The following is a 21,193-nucleotide window of genomic DNA, read 5'->3' as shown; positions in this document are numbered from 1 at the left end:
TATTCCAAGCCCTGTGGTCCCTTAATGTAGAAGCAGCTAAATCTTGTGTTATCCTGATTGTGTTTCCACAATACTTGAATTGTTTCTTTCTGGCTGCTTGTAGTATTTTCTCCTTGACCTGGGAACTCTGGAATTTGGCTACAAAAATATTGCTAGGAGTTTTCCTTTGGGGATCTCTTTCAGGAGGAGATTGGTGGATTCTTTCAATTTCTATTTTGCCCCCTGGTTCTAAAATATCTGGACAGTTTTCCTGGATAATTTCTTGAAAGATGATGTCTAAGCTCTTTTTTTGATCATGGCTTTCAGAGAGTCCAATAATTTTTAAATTCTCTCTCCTGGATCTATTTTCCAGGTCAGTTGTTTTTCAAATGAGATATTTCACTTTGTTTTCTAATTTTTCATTCTTTTGGATTTGTTTTATGGTGTCTTGATTTCTCATAAAGTTGCTAGCTTCCAATTGCTCTATTACAATTTTTAAGGAAGTATTTTCTTCAGTAATCTTTTGGACTTCCTTTTCCATTTGGCCAATGTTGCTTTTTAGGGCATTCTTCTCCTCATTGTCTTTTTGGACCTCTTTTGCCATTTGGGTTAGGCTATTTTTTAAGGTGTTATTTTCTTCAGTATTTTTTTGGGTCTCCTTTAGCAAGCTGTTGACTTGTTTTTCATGATTTTCTTGCATCACTCTCAGTTTTTCCTCTACTTCTCTTACTTGCTTCTCAAAATCCTTTTTGAGCTCTTCCAAGGTCTGGAACTGATTCATATTTTTCTTGGAGGCTTTGGATGTAGGAGCTTTGGCTTTGTTGTCTTCTTCTGGTTGTATGTTTTGATCTTCTTTGTCACCAAAGTAAGATAACTGTGACCCAGATCCAAGCGTGGGCAAAGCAAGGGATTCCTGCCTCAGTGCTGGCAAAGAGATCCCTGCAATCCCCCTCTGATCAGCCACTTGATTCCCCCTCAGTCTGTGGGCCGGGAGCTCAGGAAAAAGCCGTGGCCCCAGGCCACCTTCGAGACTTGCAGCTGAGACCTAGCTCCTCTCTCACTGCAGACACAGACTTTTCCCACTGGCCTTCTAAGTTGTCTTTGGCGTTCAGGGGTTGAGAAGTCTGGAAACTGCCACAGCTGCCACCAATTCAGTCCTCTGAGGCCTGCTCCAGGTTCGCTGTGGCCTGCGCACCCATGCCGCACTGCACTCCTCTCCCTGTCCAGCACAATATACCTTTCTGATCAACCAACCAGGTTGTCTTGGGCTGGAAATTTGTTTCACTCTTTTTGTGGGTTCTGCTGCTTTAGAATTTGTTTAGAGCCATTTTTTTTTTAGGTATTTGGAGGGCTTTGGGAGAGAGCTCAAGACAGTCACTGCTTTCCCTGTGCCATCTTGGCTCTGCCCCCCCCCTTCCCCTCTTTTGTCCAGGCTCCTGCAGATCTCTTCTAGCCTTGGGCTCAGTAGCTAAGAGGGCACCTGACCAGAACCCTCTTTGCTCCCTGAGAAGCTGGGCCTGGGGCCTGGGGCCTGGGGCGGAAGGCAGCTTTGCTTCTCTTTGGCTTCCAGGCAATTTGAGCTGCTCTTTGGGATGACAGTAGGCATGGGCACTGGGCAGAGGAGCCTGGCTTTGGTCTACCTTTACAGCCTGGCCCTGAGCCTCTGGTGCTCCCAGTGGGTGAACCACAGCCCCCTCCTTGAGAAGGAAGGTAGCATACTGAAGTCAGAAGTGCTGTAGCCTCAGGAGTCAGGAGAGCTAAGTTTGGATCCTGGCTCTGACAGTTAGAAGCTCTGTGCCCATGAGTAAGTGACTGCTCCACTCTGAGCCTCAGTTTTCTCATCCATCAAATGGGCATACTAATGCTTGCACTGCCTACTTCACAGAGTTGCTGGGATCTTGTTCTCATTGGAGAGAAGTGGAAATGTTACTCTCTGAGCTACCCCCAATCCTCAAGGCAAAAATACCACAATGAAGTGATCGTCCACAGGAGAGAATCTCATCTATTTTTAAAGCTATCCCATGAAGGAGACGTCATCATTTCCCTTGCTTACTCATTGCGTTCCTGTCAGGGAGTCGTCCTTGATGCCGTACACTTAGTTCTGCTGAAGCTTCTACCCAGTTTCTTCTGTCTAGTTTAGAAGATGCTTTGACATCCTCCCAAGGTGGGAGCAATCTGAATGGAGAGCGAGGCTCTTCCATGCAGAGATGATTCCTGATGCTTCCTCAGGAAAAAGAGGAGCACAGAAGAGGTCTGGGACTCCTCTCTTTGGTGCTTCACCCAGCTGTCTGAACACCTGAGCCAGGTCAGCATGTGCCTCACTCCCCACCAGAGCCTCTGACAGAGTCAAGCTTGGTGGTAGGTCACAGCAGTCCTTGGGGGTGATGGAAGAGACATGTTTCCTATCAAGGCAGAGGTCTGGCCAGGTCTTACTAACAAGCAGGTCCCCCCTCAGTGGCCTACATTACTCACTGGGTTCTGTTTAGATCACCACCTTGACTATTTTCATGGTATGCATGACTGAGACTATGGCAGATCTGAAAAAGGAAAGAACAGGGTAGCTGGGAGTAATCAAGGAAGGCTTCCTGGAGGAGGTGGACTGGATCTGGGGCTTCTCAACCCATTCTCCAGTATATATGTTTTTGTCCTAGGTCTGCTGATTGGTGCAGGCTGTGCCTTGTACCCCCTAGGCTGGAACAGCTCTGAGGTGATGCAGACCTGTGGGAATGCCTCCAGTCAGTTTCACTTAGGTAAGAGGTACCCAAGTGGCCTCAGTGTGCCGGAAGAGGGGAGTAGTAGGGACAGGGAGGGGTGGGGTGGGGCAGGGAAGGAGGAGGGATTCCCAGGCCATAAGGTCTCCTGGAGGGGGGATTCCCAAGACCTCAGACCTTCTTGAGGGAGGCAGATTCCCAGGACCTCAGACCTGCTTGGGGGGGATTCCTAGGCTATCAGACCTGGAGAGTCCTCAAGTTGGAAGGAATCTCTGAGGCCGCATCTGACCATATCACAGACTAGAGGCCATTCAGATTCTTCTCAAGGTGCCCCAGGCTGTCTGTTCCACTTTGGGATAGCTCCCATTGATTGAAAATTTCTCCTGAAATCAAGCTTTAGTCATTCAACAAGCATTTAGCGAAGATTTCATCAGTGCCAGGTGCTGTGCCAGGTGCTGTGCTAAGCGCTGGGGAGACACCAACAGGCAAAAACACATTCTCTGCCCACAAGGAGTTCCCAGTCTAGCTGAGGAGACAACATAAAGATAAGTAGATCCATGAAGGGGATCTCAGAGCTGAGTCTAGAAGGAAACCAAGGAAAACTCCTCGACAGAGGGGAGGAGGGAGAGCATTCCAGGCCTGGGACACAGCCAATGCAAAGGCCTGGAGATGGGAGATAGGATGTCGTGTTCAAGGGACAGCAGAAGGCCAATGTGGTTAGATTATAGTCAGTCCATGGAGGGAAGTAAAGTATAACACTTAAAAGGGAGGAGGAAGGGACAAGGTTGTAGAAGTTTTAAGGCCAAATGGAGGACTTTTATTTGATCGTGGCGACATGGTCAGACCTATGTTTTGGGATAGACTGGTGTGGGAGAGAGTTGTGGCAGGAAGCTTAACCAGCAGGTGCTAAGGGCCTGCGTTGGGGGTGGCAGTGTCAGAGGAGAGAAGGGGGTGTATCTGAGAGATGTGAAGGCCAAATCAATAGGCCTCAGCAGCAGATTGGCTGGGGAGTCAAGAACGATGCTGATGTTGTGAGCCTGGAGAAGCCTTGACAATAATAAGGACATTAGGAAGAAGTGAGGATTTGGGGGAAAGACCCAGAGTGGGGTGGAATTTGAGAAACTTTACAACATCCAGTTTGAGATGTCCAAAGGCAGTGAGGGGGTGAAACAAGACTGAAATTCAGGAGGGAGATTAGGGCTGATGTATATAGATCTGGGAATCACCTGCCCAGAAATGACCATTGAACCCCTTGGGAGTTGATGAGACCAAAAAGGTAATAGGAAATAATTAACAGAGGAAGGCAAAAGAATTAAAAGGGGCTGGGGAAGGCTTCCTATAGAAGGTGAGTACATAGGCAGAGACCGAAGATCTGAGGGTCAAGATGAGAAACGGGGCAATGTGCTGGCCAGGAGGGCAGGGCAGAGGCCTGAGGATGCATGGAGAGGCTTTGGCTTTGGCTCTGGCTTGGAATGAGGCACTACCTCTTCAGAGACAGGAGTAAAGGAGGACACAGTGCAGGAAGATGCCTGAGTAATGGGAGATGGGGGTGGGGGAGGGCTCCTCAGCTTGAGGGAGGGGCTTTAAGGAGCAAAAGGAGCTTTGCAAGGGCATCTTTGGAGACTGGGCCACCGTGGAGAGGTGCCGTAGGGAGTGCCCAGCTGCGATCAGGTGACGTATTTGTAGTGGGTCCGGTCAGCAGTTTGGTGATTTTCACCTGTTCCACTTGTGATGGGGAGCAAACATGGCAGATGATGGGGTGTAGCTTGGCAAGTCATGGTAAGCAATAAGCCCAGGGGGCAAGGGCTTCTAGAGGAGAGGACAGAGTAGAGCTAGGGAAGGGAGCAGAGGGTAGCCAGGAAAGGGCTGATGCCCTGAGGAGTCTAAAGACTGGAGGTCACTGTGAGGGTAAAGAGCAGTGGTAGGAGTAGAGTGGAGGACCAGGTCTTGGGAAGTGAGGACGTTGAGGAACTGGGAGGTTGGATATTTGAGAGCGTGTCCATGGGCGTGCGAAGTCCCAGTCTGTGCCTCTGCCACTTGGCCTGTTGCTTCTGCCACCTGGGGCCAAGGGATCCCTTCTCCTCCTCTCATGTATGTTGTTCCTGTCGCTCTCCAGGGTCTTTCAGATCCAGCTCTGGGGCTCAGATTCTGACCTGCCCAGACGGAGGCTCCCCTTGGCCCCGTCTTATCATTTGCTAGCCCACTGGCTGGCATGAGATCTTCCCAAGTGCTCCATCTCCAGGCCTCTCTTTTGACTGCTTCCCTCTTATGATGTCCAGCACATCCTTTGTGCTCATGCAGGGTACTGGGAGACTGTAAGCAAGGCCCACATCCCCAGAGTAGCAGCCCTCAGCAGGCCCTGAAAGGAGGCCTAGAAGGCACCAGGAAGGAGGAGAAGGCAGGAACCTTGGCTCCTGCCCTTCCTTATGCCCCTGACTCTTTGGATACCCTTGGCCAGGTCCCTTCTCCAGTGGGGTTTGGGCCTCGTGGGCTCTCAGACTCTGCCAGCTCTGGGGGGCTCTGGGAAGCAGAGCCATGGAGGCCATGAGGAGAGCTCCCAGGACAGCTTGTCTCTCAGTCAGCAGCCACATGGTGGCAACAAAGACATCCAATTTCACTGTAGCCTCCCTTCCCCTGGCCCTGACTCACCATCCTGTCCATCACATCACTTTTCCTTCTCTTCCTCCTGCTCCCCCCTTTCCACTCCGCTCTTGGGGGGGGCCCTTCTCCTCCTGCCTTCTTTCCTTAGTGGGGTTCCTGCCTCTCCTGCCTTGGTTGGCCTGCAAAAGATCCCAGAATGCCTTGGAAAATGGACTGCAAGTCTGGGAGCCAAAGCCTTGAGTTCCAGGCCTGGGGCTTGGCCTCATTACTAGCTATGTAATGTCTGGTGAGTTGCTTCCTTTCTCAGAGCCTCGGTTTCTCCATGTGTTAAAAAAAAAGAGAAAAGGAGAGATTGCATTTGGGGCTGGGGGAGGGATAGTAATAGCTGCTGCCTTCCCAGGGGGAGCTATGCTGTTTAAATGGGGCAATAAAGGCCAGGCCAGTGAGGCAGCTGAGGAAATTGAGAGGCAGTTCCCTCCCCTTCCTCACTGGAGTCTTGGGACCCATGCAGTCACCAAAGCAGCAACAGTGTTCCACCTGAGTTCTCGTACCCATGATCAAAGTTAGTCCCAGATAGGGGCAGACCCTCACTGCAGACCTAGCACTGAGACACGGGCCAATGACAAAAGTTTCTTTCACCCTCTAAGGACTATATGTCCTTTGTGAAGTGGGTAGTAGAAGTGTTTATTATTAGCCCCATCTGACATATAAAGAAACTGAGACTCCCAAAGGGGAACTGACCTGTCCAGAGTCACACAGCTAGGACACTGTAGAGCTGGGACCCAAGCCTAAGTCTTGCCTGCCTCAAAAACTGGCACCCCGTTAGCTTTTGAAGGCTGTTTTGCTCAGCATTGGCATCTGACCCTACCCTCAGCAGACTGCCACAGAGAAGGGCCCAGAAGGTGGCCAGCTACACGAGGGAGCTACTTGAGGAGGCTGGCAGTCTTCTGTGCCCCTCCATTTTGCCAGCCGGGCATGTGCGAAAGCCACAAGCTGCTGCTATTTATTGCTTAGTTGTTTCAATCATGTCAGACTCTCCATGATCCCATTTGGGATTTTCTTGGCAGGGATACTGGAGTGATTTGCCATTTCCTTCCCCAGCTCATTTTACAGATGAGGAAACTGAGGCAAACAGGGTGAAGTGACTTGCCCAGGGTCACACAGCTAGGAAGTGTCTGTGGCCAGATTTGAACTCAGGAAGGTGAATCTTCCTGACTCCAGGCCTGGCATTCTTGTACTATGGCACCACCTAGCTGCCCCAAGCCCCAAGCTGCTGCAGCGTACCCCAAACCCAGAGTGCAGGGAAGAGACCCCCATCGGGGCCACACCCAGAATGTCTCCTATGCACAAAGCCTACTACCTCTAGACCTTTGAGGTCCCCTGTCCAACCCCCTCATTTCACAGAAGAGGAAGCCAAGACCAGAGAAGGAAAAGGACTTGGCCGCAGTCACACAGCGAGGAGGCAGCAGCTCCTCTTCCTCCCAATTCAGCAGCAGGGCCTGGATTCTGCTTCCCGTTGTGGTCTGGGGGCCCTTGGCCATGAGTCTCAACTTCCTTGGCATTTTCCTTTGGAGATGCCTGTCTAGGGGAGACAGTGAGGCATTCCTGGGTGGTGCCCATTTCTGGCCCCAGCAGGCCTCCCTTTCAGCAAGAGTTCTTCTAGAAAAAGAGTCTGCACATGACTTTGCAAGCTCAGCTAGGGGGTGGGCAAGGGAGGGGACAACCGCTGCTCCTGGGCCAGGTGGCCCCACATTGGGAAAGAGCCAAGGAAAGGGCCTAATCCTGCCTCCCTCCCCCATGGCAGCCCCCATGAGCATCCTGCCTGCTGTTCTCCAAGGAAAACCTCCTTTCTGCCTCTTCTGGCCCCCTCCCCTCCTTTCCATCTCCCTGTCTCTATCTTCTTTTGTCCTTTTTCTCTGGTTCCTTCCCATGCTCCTTGGAAAGCTCATTGCCCTAGGCTGCTGGCTCCTCCCCAAAACTACTTGGTGCCCATAAGCCCAGGAGTAATTGTGGCCCCTGTCATGCAAGAATGCTCAGGATACAAAAGGGACCCTGGCTGTTTGGGAACCTCTTTCTACTGCCACCACCCCATCGGACTAGGGGATTTCTCCTTCAGAGCCCAGACCAAGGGTAGAGAACCTGCGGCCTCGAGGCCACATGTGGCCCTCTAAGTCCTCAAGTGCCACCCTTTGACTGAATCCAAATTTCACAGAAGAAATCCTCTTCATAAAAGGATTTGTTCTGTAAAAATAAAGGCCATACCCAAGGATCTAGAAGGCCACAGATTCCCCACCTCTGGCCCAAACTCAAGGGATTACTCCCCTTTTCCTATGGCTGCCAATTCGACCCTCCTCCCCACAGTATCTACAGTTAAAGGGCCCACCTTGGGGACATTTCAAGCTACAGCTTCTAGATAAGCAGCATGTAGGTCTCTGAAATTAGTCAGCCCTGGTTAGCTGAAAGCGTGGCCCAATCTCTTCCAAGTCCTTCCTTCCCACATAATCTCCAGACCAGTGAGCCATCTCTTTCTGCAGCACCAATCATTAACTCAGGCTCTCTTGTCTTGGTAGATAAGCCTTCCTTGTGGCTCTCAGCTCCCTCAGTCACTGGTGAAATAGAAGCCTTTTTTCTTAGGGTCCCACACCCATCCTGAGGCCCACGTCCAAACTGCTCTTCTTGTACCCACCCAACTCCTAACTTGGTCATAGTTGTCATATCTTCAGTGGTATTACTGAGAACTGAAAATGTCCTCTGTTCCAGATATACAACCTTCTGTTTAGCTCCCCTATGCTGGTTCTGCCCTTCAACCATCTTCATTCCTTTCTTCCCAAGCTCCTTCCAAATTCTGCCTCAAATGACACCATTCAGGGCTTCCCCGTATATCCTGGCTTCCTCACCTACCCTCTTGTAGAGTAACCTCTTTCACAGCTCTCTCTCTCTCTCTCTCTCTCTCTCTCTCTCTCTCTCTCTCTCTCTCTCTCTCTCTCTTTCTCTCTTTTCCCCCTCCCCATCTCTTTCTCTCTGTGTCTCTCCTCCTCATCCACCCCATCTCTCTGTCTCTGTCTCAGCATCTACAGCTCAATCATGTCAACAATGACTGTCCCCAGCCAGAAGGGGAGTTCTTAGTCTAAATGTATCTGCACCACTTGTGCCCTTAAGTATCTTTCCAACTACCCATAAGGGCCACTGTTTCCTTCTTCTCCCTCCTTACCTCTGCCTCTTAGAACCCTTGGCTACCTTTAAGACTCAGCTAAAATGATTTCTTGTGCGGGAGCCATTTCTGTGGCCTCCCCAGCTGCTAGGGCCTTCCCCTCTCAGATCACCATCTAGCTACTCTGTATACATCGCCTGTTGTCCCCTCCATTGGAATGTAAGTTCCTTGTGGGCAGGCTCTGTTTCAGTTATGTCCTTACAGCCTCAGTGCTGAGCACAGTGCCTGGCACACAGTAGGCACTTTTACTAAATGCTTGTTGATTGCCTGAATACCCAGTATCATGTATAGATAGATAGAGAGATAGATGCGTGGATGGATGGATGGATGGCACATGAAGGGGTAGAGTCAAGTCTTGCCCTGCATGGACCTAGAACCTGCTCTACCTGGGAGCTGGCCTTGCCCTCCCTTCACTCTCCCCGCCCCCACATGCCCCTGTCTCATGCTGTAGTTCTGTTCAAACTCAGCCTGGTCACTCACAGCAACCCCCAGGGGTTTGGAGAATGGTCCTGAGCCTGAAGTGAGCACCATCTGAGGTCCCTGTGATGAGTGGAAGCCCAGCAGGGAGACCCCAAACCAAACACTGGTTCTGTATGGCATAATTTAATGCCAAATCTAAGGAAACAGAGTCAGGCTCCAAATCAATTTGATTCGCAACTTGGAATAAAAGCAAAGTGTCTGATTTAAATGTCAGCCCCATTGCTGAGTGATGATTTAATAACTTTTATGAGGGATCTTGTCACAGCAAATTCCACACTGGAATAGAATGACTCACAGATAGGGTGTTAGAGAAGACACAGCGAGCAAGCACAGAGTAGAGAAGGATGAGATTGGCCTCGGCCTCAGCCAGGCACTGCAGCTGCTGTGGCCAAGGCTCGATGCTCCAAAGACCCTCCTCTGCTCCCTTCCCTCCATCCTTCTCTTCCACGAGCTTGGGGCCATGTTTGCCAGGAATGCTGGCTCTTGAGAAAGTCTGGTGTAGGCACTGAGGGTCAAAAACCATGCAAACAATGCCCAAGAACAAGGTGCCCAGCTCCTGCCTTTCTGTCATCTCAGGCTCAACAGAGGCTGGGTTCTAGCCATATATTTCAAGATATCTCAGCTCTTTCTGGCTAGTAGAGGCCACAAGAGGGCATTGAGCTCTGCTTCCTGCTTCTTGTTGTCCCCATTTTACAGAAAAGGTAACTGAGGCCCAGAAATGTTAGGTGATTTGCCCAAAGTAACCCAGATAGTGGAGGGATGGAAGAATAGAAGCAGAGTATCCTGGTTCCTAGCATCATGCTTTTCTTTTTAGGCTCTCCCCCCCCTCCACCCCCTCTCTCCCTCCTCCCTCTCCTCTCTCCCTATCCCTCCCTTCTCCCCCCTCTCTTTCTCTCTCTCTCCCTCCTCCCTCCTTCTCCACTTTCCCTATCCCCCTCCTTTCTCCCTCTGTCCCTCCCTCTCCTCTTTCCTTATCCTTTCCCTTCTCTCTCTCTTTCTTTCTTTCCCTCTGTCTCTTTCTCTTCCTCTTCCTCTTCCTCCACTTTCCTCCTTTCTCTCCCCAGAGAAGAGACAATGTGGTGCCTTGAAAAGAGGACTGGATTTTGCAGGCAGACGACAGGGCTTTGCCCCTCCCTAGCTGTGTGACCTTAGCAAAGTCCCTTTTGCTCTCTGGGTCTCAGTTTCTCTATCTGTAAAATGAGGGGGTTGGATCAAATGACTTCAAAGGTACTATCCATCTCTAAGTCTATGATTCTATGATTGGGGGTCAGAGGGCTTGGGTTCAAGCCATGGCTCTGCTCCTTATTCCCTGGGTGATTTGGGGCAAGTCCCTTTACATTCACTCAGTAGACCAGGCACTGGGTTCTAGGGACACAAAGACAAAGGAGAAACAATTCCTGCCCTCAGGGAGCTTCCATTTGACTAGGGAATGGGACATAAATACAGGTCCCTCTGCTAAGCTAATGACCATTTGATGGGAGCTCCCTCTTCTCCCCTTTTCTTCACCTCAAAGCATCTTCCCCCACCCCCAATTCTCTCCTCCCATCTTTCTGATCTCCAATAAATCAATGACTCTTCTTGCTAAGGCCAACCCTTCCTCTACAGGTTACTCTTTCCCCTCCTGTCTTCTCCAGCAGATCATATCCCTAACCAGCCTCCTCTTTTAAAGCTCCAATTTCTCCCCATATATGGCTCCCCCAAAGCCTGCCTTAGACCGTTTCACCTTCTCAAGCCATCATCCTTTATCTCTCCTCCATTTCTCAGCCAAGCTCCTTGAAAAGAATTCTATGTTCTCTCTCTTCATTTCCCCTTGCAATCTGGCTCCCTATTGCCTCTAGGATCAAATCTAAACTCCCACTTAGTTTTTGAAGCCCTTTGCAACCTGGCCCCTTCCCACACTCTGTAATCTAGCCAAACTGGCCTTTTCTCCATTCTATATATATGTCACTTAATCTCTCATCACTATGCCTTTGCATTGACTGTTCCCTGTGCCTGGAATTAACTCCCTCCTTACCTCTCTGCATTATAGAATCTCTCTCTTCTTTTAAGCACTACCCTCTACCAGAAGTCTTTCTTGACCCCCTCATCCCACTGCTAGTGCCCTCCCTCCCTCCTTCTCTCCCTCTCTCCTTGATTGCCTTCTATTGATTTGTATCTATTCAATATATACTTATACTAGTACTTGATATCTCCCCCATAGAATATAACCTCCTTGAGGGCAAGAACTGTTCCATTCATTGCATTTGTATCTCTGGGGCTTAGCATAGTGCTTGGCTAAGCAGGCATTTGGCAAAGACCTATTGATTGACTTGATAAATAAACACAAAGTAATTTTAAGAGGAAGCTTGTACTAATATCAAAAGGCTATCAGGAAAGGCTTCTTGGAAGAAATAGTACCTGAGCTACTGATTCCAAAGATGCTAGGGATTCTGGGAGAAAGAGTGATGGAGGCAGTCCATTCCATGGGGACTACCTGTAGAAAGGTGCAGAGGTGGAAGATGAAAAGTCAGATAAATTCAAAACTGGTTAGAAGGCCAACATCCAAAGGCGATTGGGATTGGTCCCATGTCAATGTGGCAGGAGGTCTCCCAGGGACCTGCACTTGGCCTTATTTCCCGTTTCCATCAGTGACTTGGGTGAAGGCATGGATGGCCTGCTCATCCAGTTTGCAGATAACACAAAGGTGGACAAGAGTCCTAATTCCAAAGATCTTGCCAGACCTGAGCTCTGGGCTAAATCTAATAAGATACAATTCAATAGGGATAAACAGAAAGTCTTTTCTTTTGTGTATGACTTTACAAGTATAATTTGGGAGGGCCGCAGTTGTTCTGAAAAAGGATCTGGGGGGTTTCAATGCATAATGAACAGAGTGAAATGGCAGCCAAAGAGCAAGCACTTTCTCGGGGGAAGGAGCCGACAGTCCCCCAGTCCTCCGCCATTGTCAGACCCCACTCTGGGTGCCATGACTTAAGAAGGCCGTCGAAGAGGTGGAAATATTCAGAAAGCGACTGGGCATGGCAAAGGGCCTGGGGTCCGTGTAATCTTTGATCAGCTGGAGGAGCTGGGCAGGTTTAGTGCAGAGAAGAGGAGATTCAGCAGTCATGTGAAGGAGGGAGCGGAGGTGTTGTTTGTCCCAAGGGTAGAACCAGGAGGAGCAGTGGGGAGAAGCAGCCATGGGGCTCATTGAGGCTTGCCGTCAGAAAGACTTTCCTCACTACTGGAGTTGTCCCAAAGTGGTGTGGGCTGCCTGGGAAGGCGGTTGGACCCCTCTCCTTGGAGGTCCTCAAGAAGAGTCTAGCTAACCACTTGGTGGGCACGTTCACCAAATGGGTTGGCTTAGATAGACAATCACTGAGGTGAGGTCCCTTCCAACTCTCCAATCCTGAGATTTGGTGAACCTGGGATTCTACCAATGGCAAGCAGCTTGTTTGGCTCAGATACAGAGTGCATGAGAAGGAGTAAAATGAAATCAATTTGGAAAGGGAGTTGGGAACCAGATCACGTGGAGGGCTTTGCTGGGCTATTTGGTATTTTATTTGAGAGGCAATAGGGAGCCACTAAAATTTTTTTCAATAGGTCCGATTTGTGTTCCCAGATCCTATAAGGATCCTTAGAGGCAGTTAAGTGGTGTCTTTGAAAGAGCTTCGGGGGCAGCTAGGTGGCACAGTGGATAGAGCACTGGCCTTGAAGTCAGGAGGACCTGAATTCAAATCTGCCCTCAGACCAAACACTTAATACTAGCTGTGTGACCCTAGGCAAGTCACTTAACCCCAATTGCCTAACAAAAAAACCAAAACCAAAACCAAAACAAACAAACAAAAAAAGAAAACAAAGAAAGAGCTTTGGACTAGGAATCAGAAAGACCTGAATTTGAATCCTCCCTCAGATACTGACTAGCTGCAGGACTCTGGGCATTCACATCCTCTTTCGGCCTCAGGCTTCTCTTCTGTAAAATAGGGATAATAATAGCACCTACTGCCAAGATTGCTTCAAGGATTACATGAGATAATAGCTCTAAAGCACTTTCCAAACCTTAAAATGCTCCCGAAATGCCTGCTGCTGTCTTCATCATTGTGCTTGTCATCTTCCTCCTCATCATCATCTTCATGAGAGGTGGAGGACAGCTCCCAGGCCATCTAGTCCAGAGGAGGAAAATGAGGCCCAGGGAGGTGGATTTGAACCCAGGGCTCGGAGAATATCCATTTGCCAGTAGTGGGAAGGACAGATTGGAGTCAGGAGAGACATTGGTAATGAGTGAAGTTGTCACAAGAGGCCGGGCTAGAGGTCCTTCAGAACTGAATTGGATAGAGACGAGGGGAAGGTAGAAAGAACAAGAGTTGGCTAGTTGCTGGACATGAAGAGGTCCTCTCTGGGCCTCAGGCTCCCTTTCTCGGCAATGAGGGGCTAAAACTAGACAATCTCGAAGTTCCCTTCCTTTCTCAACACTTCAGTTTTCCATGCTGTAAAATGGGCACTTAGATTTAAAGGGCCTGAAGGTGGCTCCTAGCTCTTGATGCTCTGATCTGAAGATTCTGAACACTCTCCCTCTGGCTGCGCTGAATCCATCCCACCCTTTGCAGTCCACTTTCCTTCAGTTTGCCTCAAGGTCCCTCAAGCAGGGGGTGGAGCAGGCCCTGAAACAGATGAGGGAGAGTAGCTATTCCCCCCCCCATCAGTCTTCCAGGTCACAACCTGGGCTTTAGAGATTACTCAGTGGGCCCCCCGGGGGGAGGGGGGGAAGAAGTCCAAAGTGCCTTCGGGGCAGGAGACAGGAGCCAGCTCAGGCCCCAGAGACAATAGTGGGACTTCCTAGGCAGTTCACTGCTCCAGGCACTGCCTCCCACTCTTCAGCAGCTTTCTTTTTGCTGAGGGCTTTGGGATAATGGCATTTTATGCATTTATTCTGTTCATTTAGGAAAACAAGTCATTTCCTGGTCCCAAGGTGCACTTCTATAATAGAAACATCTTGTCTGCTCTAACAAGGGGCTGACCTGACAAGCAGTAGCAGTAAATAGTAGGGAGACAAGCTGGTTGGGCTCCCCATGGTCTCTGGGCCAGGAGGGAGCAGGATGCTGAGCTGGTTGGACCCTCTGCGTGCAGAGATGGCCCCAGACTGTCTACTACCTGGATAATTGGAGGGGCGGGCTACGGACTCAGGGGCAGCCCAACCCAAAAAAAATATATTTGTGTGTGTATATATATATATATATACACACACATATATATATATGTGTGTGTGTGTGTGTATGTGTGTGTATGTATGTAAGGGGCTGGGGATGGTAAGACCAAGGGGAGGGAAGAGGGGTATGGGTTCATTTTCCACAAATTCAGCAGCAAACACTTAGGAGGTACCTAATAGGTGGGAAACTACATTTCCATTGCTGGAGATCCCAAAGTAGCCATGACATTGCCCATCTCTCAAGTTTACAATCGAGTTTACAATCTTGTGGGGGGGTTGGGGTGGGAAGGATACAAAAAGTACGTAAATAAGTCTATTATGAGGTATATTGTGATTGGAGGTGGGGGATGCAAAGGACAGACCCAGACAAAAGTCTCCGGGAAAATCTAAGGAGGGAGAAATCCTAGGCAGGGGGTAGGTGGCTGTGAGAAGGGTATCGGATTATTGGACCTTTATCGGCATTCATTCATTCATTCATTCATTCATTCATTCATTCATTCATTCATTCATTTATTTAGAGGCAATTGGGGTTAAATGAGTTGCCCAGAGTCACACAGCTAGTGAGTGTTGTGCTATGTGTCTGAGGGCAGATTTGAACTCAGGTCCTCCTGACTCCAGGGCAGGTGCTCTATCCACTATGCCACCTAGCTGCCCCAAAATTTAATCCTGTAATTTTTTTTTTTGGTCTGAACTCATGATTTCATCAGTGTGGGAAACTCTCCAGGTAGACACTCTCTTCACTGATACAAATCATCAATATGGCTATAATATTTTTTTTTGCAAGGCAATCAGAGTTAAGTGACTTGTTTAGGGTCACATAGCTAGTAGTAAGTAGTGTGTCTGAGGCCGGATTTGAACTCAGGTCCTCTTGACTGAAAGGCCAGTGCTCTATCCACTGTGCCATCTAGCTGCCCTGGACTTTTAATGGGCCATAGATTTTGAGACCCTAAAAGATCATCTAGACCAATCCCCTCATTTTCATAGATGAAGAAACTGAGGCCCAGACAGACTAAAGGACTTTGCCCAAGGTCACATAGGGAGTATGTGAAAGAGAATCCAAGTCTTCTGAATCTAGCCCCAGTGCTCCCTCCCCTAGACCACCATGAGTCAGGGAGTCTGGATTCAAATTCTAGCTCTGCCATTGACTGTCTATGAGAATTGGAGCCTATCACTTCACCTCTCCTGGCCTCAGTTTCCTCATCTATAAAATGGGGAGAAAGTTGGCCTAGATGTACTTTAGGTCCTCTTCAGCTCTCTATCTCTCGTTCTGTGAACTCTAAGCTTGGAGGATGGGCAGAAGGTTAACGGGCCCTCTTGGAGTACGTGGAAAGGGCAAACCAAGATGAGGGTAGCCTTGCCTGGGATGGAGAGTAAATGAAGGGGAGCAAAGGGAAATGAAGCTAGAAAGGAAAATTGGCGCCCACTTGTGGGGAAGGGCCTTCCTTGGTATGGAGTTGGGGATTTTGTCCCGGAGGCTGAAGAAACCTTTGAAGGATTTGGGGAAAGGGAGGGCCTGAGGCTGCCCCGTGTCTTAGGAAGATGATCTTGGGAACCGTGGGGGAGAATGATTGGGAGATGGGTGAGCCTGGAGGTGGGGAGGCCATGTGGGTCCAGCAGGGAAGTACCGAGAGAGAGCCTGGACTATGGGAATGGAGAAGAAGGGGCAGCACTGGGAAAGGACAACAGGGAGGGCTTGAAAGTGGCTTGGCTAGGGCTGTCGGTGTTGATTTCTTCTTTGATTTCTCATCCAGCTTTCGGGTGACTGATCATTGGTGAACAGTCCCTGGCCAGCCTAGAGGCCCCTCAGCATTCCCATGCTCAGGGCCCTGCATGGTGTGCAGCCGCTGGATTGGCCCAAAGGAGCCAGGCTCGTGTGAGCCAGGCCAGACTGGGCCAGTGAGAGGAGGCTAGCTCCCGACTTTGTGCCCCTCCCGCCCATTTCTGCTTCTTCTTCCCCCAGGTACCTGCCAGCTTGGTTGGGCATACTACTGCGCTGGGGGCGGAGCTGCAGTGGCCATGCTGATCTGCACCTGGCTCTCCTGCTTTGCCGGAAGGCTTCCCAAGCCCATCGTGAATTCGTACACCATGGAGCTGGAGCATTGCCTCCACCCCTGAACCAGCTGGCCGTTCTAGTCTCTTGGGGTGCTGGGGGTGGGGAAGGGCATGTCTGGGAAGGAAGTCCAAGGCTTTCTCCCTACCAGTTCCCCCAACCCCTAAGTCTTAGCCTTAGCTACCGCTTTCTCTTTTCCTTTTCACTTGCCCAAAGCCAGGGGGGCTAGGAGCCATTGACTAGATTGGTATGGGATATTAGCTTTACAACTTTCACACTTTTCTTCTTCCCTCCTTCCCCCTGGGGTCTCCAGGCCCTCAAGGGTTCCTTTCCCCCAAATGCCTCAAGAATCCTCCACCAAAACCCATCAATACTTCCCTGAGCGCTTATGACTATTATTCCTATGTGGTTGGCACAAACGTCCTTTCCTATTGAATGATAGACCTAGAGCTGTAAGAGATCCTTGAACTCATGAAGTACAGCCTCCTGATTGGATACATGAGGAAACTGAGGCCCAGAGATCATGAAGCCCTAGAGCTGGGATCTGGGCCCTTGGAGCTCCTCCACCATGCTGCCCAGCAACGTTCTTACACCAGCCACGTCCTGCCACGGGGCAGCTTCTCCCTCACTTTCCAAATAAGGGCCCCCTCCGTGCTTCTTGCCTCCATATGCCAATTGTTAGCAATGGCTCTGCCTGCTCAGGAATCACTCTAGATAGACACCACACAGAGAAGGCTGGGCACATTCTAGCTGATTCCAAGGGTTCCTACATCAGGCAGTGGAATAGGGGCCAGCAGGGGCTGAGAAGGGAGATGAAGTGCAGGGGAGGGGGGCACTACCCTGGCAGTCAGGAGGCCTGCATTTGAATCCCAGTCCTGCCACTTGCTTGCTGTGGTCGCCTCCCTGTGCCTCAGTTTCCTCATGAGGAAAATAAGGGGAGGTTGAACTAGATGATTTCAGAGGGTCCTGATTCCAGTCCTGCCATTTTACAATTCTCCTGAATCCCTTGGAGATCCCAAAAAGGACCCTGGAGCCTCCATTTGAATTGGAAATGGGTCTGGGGAGCTTGCTCTAAGAGGATTTCTTTCTGAGCTCTTGAAGAGATTTCATGCCTTAGCAGCTTTCTTCCTAGGTGGATAGAGATGCATTTTTCGGCTCGGATTTCCCTTTCACATGCTTACAAGACAAGTCTGCCAGCATTGACTCCCTCCTGACCCCAGCCCTGGCCACTATCCTGCTTCCCTCCAGGGCCACACAAACAGTCCTGAAAGGGATTAAGGAGCTGGTCAGGCGGCACTGTAGTGTGCTTTTTGCAGGCCTTTTTGGCCTGGCTTTCAGTCCCAGCCCTGATGCACACTAGCCATGGGACAGTGGGCAAGTTACACCAATTCAAGTCTCCATTTCCTGTGCCTCAGTTTCCTCATCAGCACAATGTGATAGCAATACTTCTGCCCCCTTTCTCCTTCCCAGGGTTGTTGGAAGGAAAGCATTCTACACATCTTAAGGAGTTTGAGAAATGGGTCTGTTACTCAGAACATAGCTTGCTACTGAGCAGTCCAGGGTCAAAGCATCACAAGGAGGGAGGGGGAGGCTGACTGCTGACTGTGACAGATTCAAGGGAAAGAGGCAAGGCTCTGGCTCAGGAAACCTCTCAGCCACCATTCTGGGACCACCAGAGCCCCCCTGCGTAGCCTTCTGTCCTCATCTAGGCAAAAGCTGTGGGGCAAAAAGGCCTCACTCATTCCACTGGCATTTGGACAAATGGGGGTCTCTTTACAGAATCAATCATTTAGAGAGATTGGATTTGGGGCCACTTATGAAAATGTCAATGCCTGCCACTCACGGTCATCTTGTTGAACCCTGTGAAACAGGCTTTTGGCTCCTTGGGGCAACAAGAGGCAGGGTCCCTTTGCCAAACCCATGCTGCCATGGGGCTGCTCCTGCTGAGAGGGACATTGCCTGGGAATTACAATCTGGGCTATTCTCTCTTCCCCCCCTCCAGCACATGGTAGGGTCTCCAGGGCACCCACGAGTTTCACAGCATCATGGTGTGGTCTTAAATAAGCCAGTCTGGGCTCCCTCTAGGATGGGAGGGGGAGGGGGAATGATATCAAGGCTAAAAATAAACCAGCAGGCACTTGGTGCCCTGGTTCCTGGGCTTCTGAGGAGTGAGATGCTGAAGTTACACTTTGAATGTTGTCATGAGAATGGAGCCTGTTAGGGGTCATTATTGTTAGGACACAGGAGGTGTTCCAGGTACTTTCAAAAACGTGAGTTCCCTCCCTTGTAGCTCTCTTACCAGGGGTCTGCTACCCCAGGCTCCCCTCTTCCTATTTCCCTTCCCTCTCCAGAATCCCTCCTCCCCCCTGCACAGTGCTCACTTCGCTGTTTAATAGAGAGAGCAAGGGCCCTAAAGTGGTATAGGAACACCAGCTCCACCCTGGAGCCAATGAGCTGCCCAGGGTTGTTACTGTGGCATCTTCTCATCTGGAGCAGAAGAGACAATAGAACAGTAGAGCAAAAATGAATGATAAGACCTTTGCTGGGATATTTGAAAAAGGTTGAAAAAGAGGGCTCAGAGAAGGCAGAGGTCCTGTCCCTTAGCGATGAGGGTAGAAGGCCTGAGCACCGTGACCTCTGTGCTTCCCTCCTGTCATGGCCCCTGGGCTCAGAGCCCTCAACATGGGCTCTGAAATGAAAAGACTACAGTCCCTGCCCACCGGGGTGCTCTCAGCCTCACTGAGGAGACAATATTGGGCCTATGGTTGGTAGAGGACAGCAACAGAGACTGAGCAGAGAGTGGCTTGGCAGAGAAACCAGCAGTAAAGAGAATAAAGCAGTGGAAGACCCCAGTGGTTCATAACACCTTATAGTTCAATGACATCGCTAGGCCAGCAGAAGACATCAGCTCATAGGCCATGTGCATTCCCTACATGTATCATCTCCCAGTGATGGTGTGGGAAGCTGTGGGAGAATGAATGCCTGGGTGTACACTTGGTGGTTATGTTCTCGTGGGAATTCCTTTTATTTACAGGTTGGATTAGATGGCCACTGAGGTCTCTTCCAACTATCAGATTCTTTGTGTGTGTGCAGTGTGTGCAGATTGGGCAGGAGTTCTTTGTCATTTATTCGCTACGCTCTTTTAATTAAACATCTTTTGCTTTGAACTAGAGTGCCCTCTGTTTGATTTGGGCAAAGAAACATTGGTGGGGGCTCATGAGCTAGGGCTTTGAGTAGATGCTGCCTCAAAGCATGACTTGAACCTGGAGTGCATTGACAGATAATTAGGATATAGACAGATGAGGGAATTTTGGCCCCCCCAAAGAGGTTAAGTAACTATCAAACATATAGTAAGTGGAAGAGTGAAGATTTAAAAACAATACCTCTGACTCCAAATCCAGTCCTCTTTCCTCTGGACTGTGTTCACTACTGCCTGATTCCATGATAGGGATGAAACATTCAGTTTTCTTGCCCTTCACAGCTTAGACCCCACTCCCAGATCTGGCACTGGACAGGTCATTTGTTGGTTCTAGAACCTCCCATGCCAGGTCTGTGATAGCAAGTGGAATGAGATGAAAGGCTTGTGGGACCTCCAGGTGCCTCAGTGAATGCTAAGCCAGGGACTGGTGAAGGCTAAATGCCCTGCTGGGATGCTAAGCCAAGAGGAAGCCCAGCTAGCCATCACAATGAGGTATTTTATAGTAGCTATGAGCTGTTCCCTGGCACTCATCCCTCCATGATCAACTGTTCTCACCCTCTCCTCTTCTTCACTCTTGGAGAAAATCTCCCAACCAGCTCTCAGAAGGCCCACCTGTGTCTTCCCTGTCCTTCGCTGCACCTTCCTGGGGACATTGGTGTAGTAATAATAATAATAATAATAATAGCAATAACAGTAACAACAATTGTAATAATAGTTGTTAACATTTATATAGCATTTACTATGTGCCAGGCACTGTGCTGAGAGCTTTACCATTATTACCTCATTATTTGATCCTCACAACAACTCTGGGAGGTAGGTGTTATTATTATCCCCATTTTGCAAACAGGGTCACATAGCTAGGAAGTGTCTAAAGATGCATTTGACCTCAGGTCTTCCCGATGCCAAGTCTAGTGCTCCAACCACTGCACCACCTAGCCAGGGCCACTCAAAGGCAAAGATACACACAGTGGGCACTCAATAAATGTTAACAGGACCAGTGAAAGAAAGGATTCTACTTGTGACTCAGGCCCTTCCCCCACGCTGCTGGAATGGTGACAGTGACACTCTGAGCTTCTCTTTGTACCCTCACCCCCAAGCCTCATGACTCTTTTCCAGCCTCTGGCTGGCCTGGCATCTGCCATGGCCCATCTCCCTGCTTCCCCACCCAGTGAGGACCCCAACCCAGAAAAATGACAGGTTCAGCCATGTCATTTGATAGACTGAAATCCATATTTGCAAAAAGATGAATTGAATCAAGTCCAAGGGACCAGCTGCTCCCTGACTCAGTTCCTCTCAGGGAGTGGGCTCTCTGTGGTTAGAAGATATTGAGGGGAAGGCTGCCTACCATGGCACTCACTTCCCCAGAGCATCGAGGCCAAGGTGCATCCATCTGATTAAACATTCAATGAAATCAAACAATTACACATTCCACATAAATAGTACCAGCCCTGAACTCCTGGGGGACCAGAAACTCCCTGGGACCTAAAGGGGCTGTCCCGAGTCTGAGCCTCCCCACTCCAAGCCCCCAAAGCTTTGGCAGAATCACTGGCAGCATCCTCTTTCTCCTGCTCTGATGACCTGACAGATTTATCTACATTTTAAATGTTTATGTGGGGCTCAGGGACTGGTCTTCAGCCAATAGCAAGAAGCAGTGAAGAGGGGGTGTAAGTTGGGCAGATCCACTGGGCAAAGGGTTAGTTACGTGAACTCCTTCCGTTCTTAACAGAGGCTCCTGTATTTGCACAAGATTCGGTTTTGTCTGATGAGGTTGCTGGGAAAGAGG

At 49.7% G+C, this 21,193-nt stretch overlaps 1 protein-coding gene across 3 annotated transcripts in view; it reads left to right on the top strand.

Annotated features, from left to right (window-relative positions):
* The window catches only part of LHFPL1 (LHFPL tetraspan subfamily member 1), a 34,780-nt gene extending 15,402 nt beyond the window's left edge, over nt 1–19,378 (top strand). For all 3 annotated transcript variants that reach the window (XM_027835452.1, XM_027835460.1, XM_027835464.1), the window contains 2 exons: nt 2,631–2,729; nt 16,122–19,378. In XM_027835452.1, coding sequence (XP_027691253.1) covers nt 2,631–2,729; nt 16,122–16,276 — 254 coding nt within the window. In that variant the 3' untranslated portion in view covers nt 16,277–19,378. The remainder of the gene's footprint in view (nt 1–2,630; nt 2,730–16,121) is intronic.
* Nucleotides 19,379–21,193: the final 1,815 nt, after the last annotated feature.

The sequence above is a fragment of the Vombatus ursinus genome, unplaced genomic scaffold (genome assembly GCF_900497805.2).
Source record: "Vombatus ursinus unplaced genomic scaffold, bare-nosed wombat genome assembly UNPS02004337.1, whole genome shotgun sequence".
Lineage (NCBI taxonomy): Eukaryota > Metazoa > Chordata > Mammalia > Diprotodontia > Vombatidae > Vombatus > Vombatus ursinus.
The sequence above is the reverse complement of the archived record's forward strand: the minus strand, read 5'-3'. Positions and strand labels throughout refer to the sequence as shown.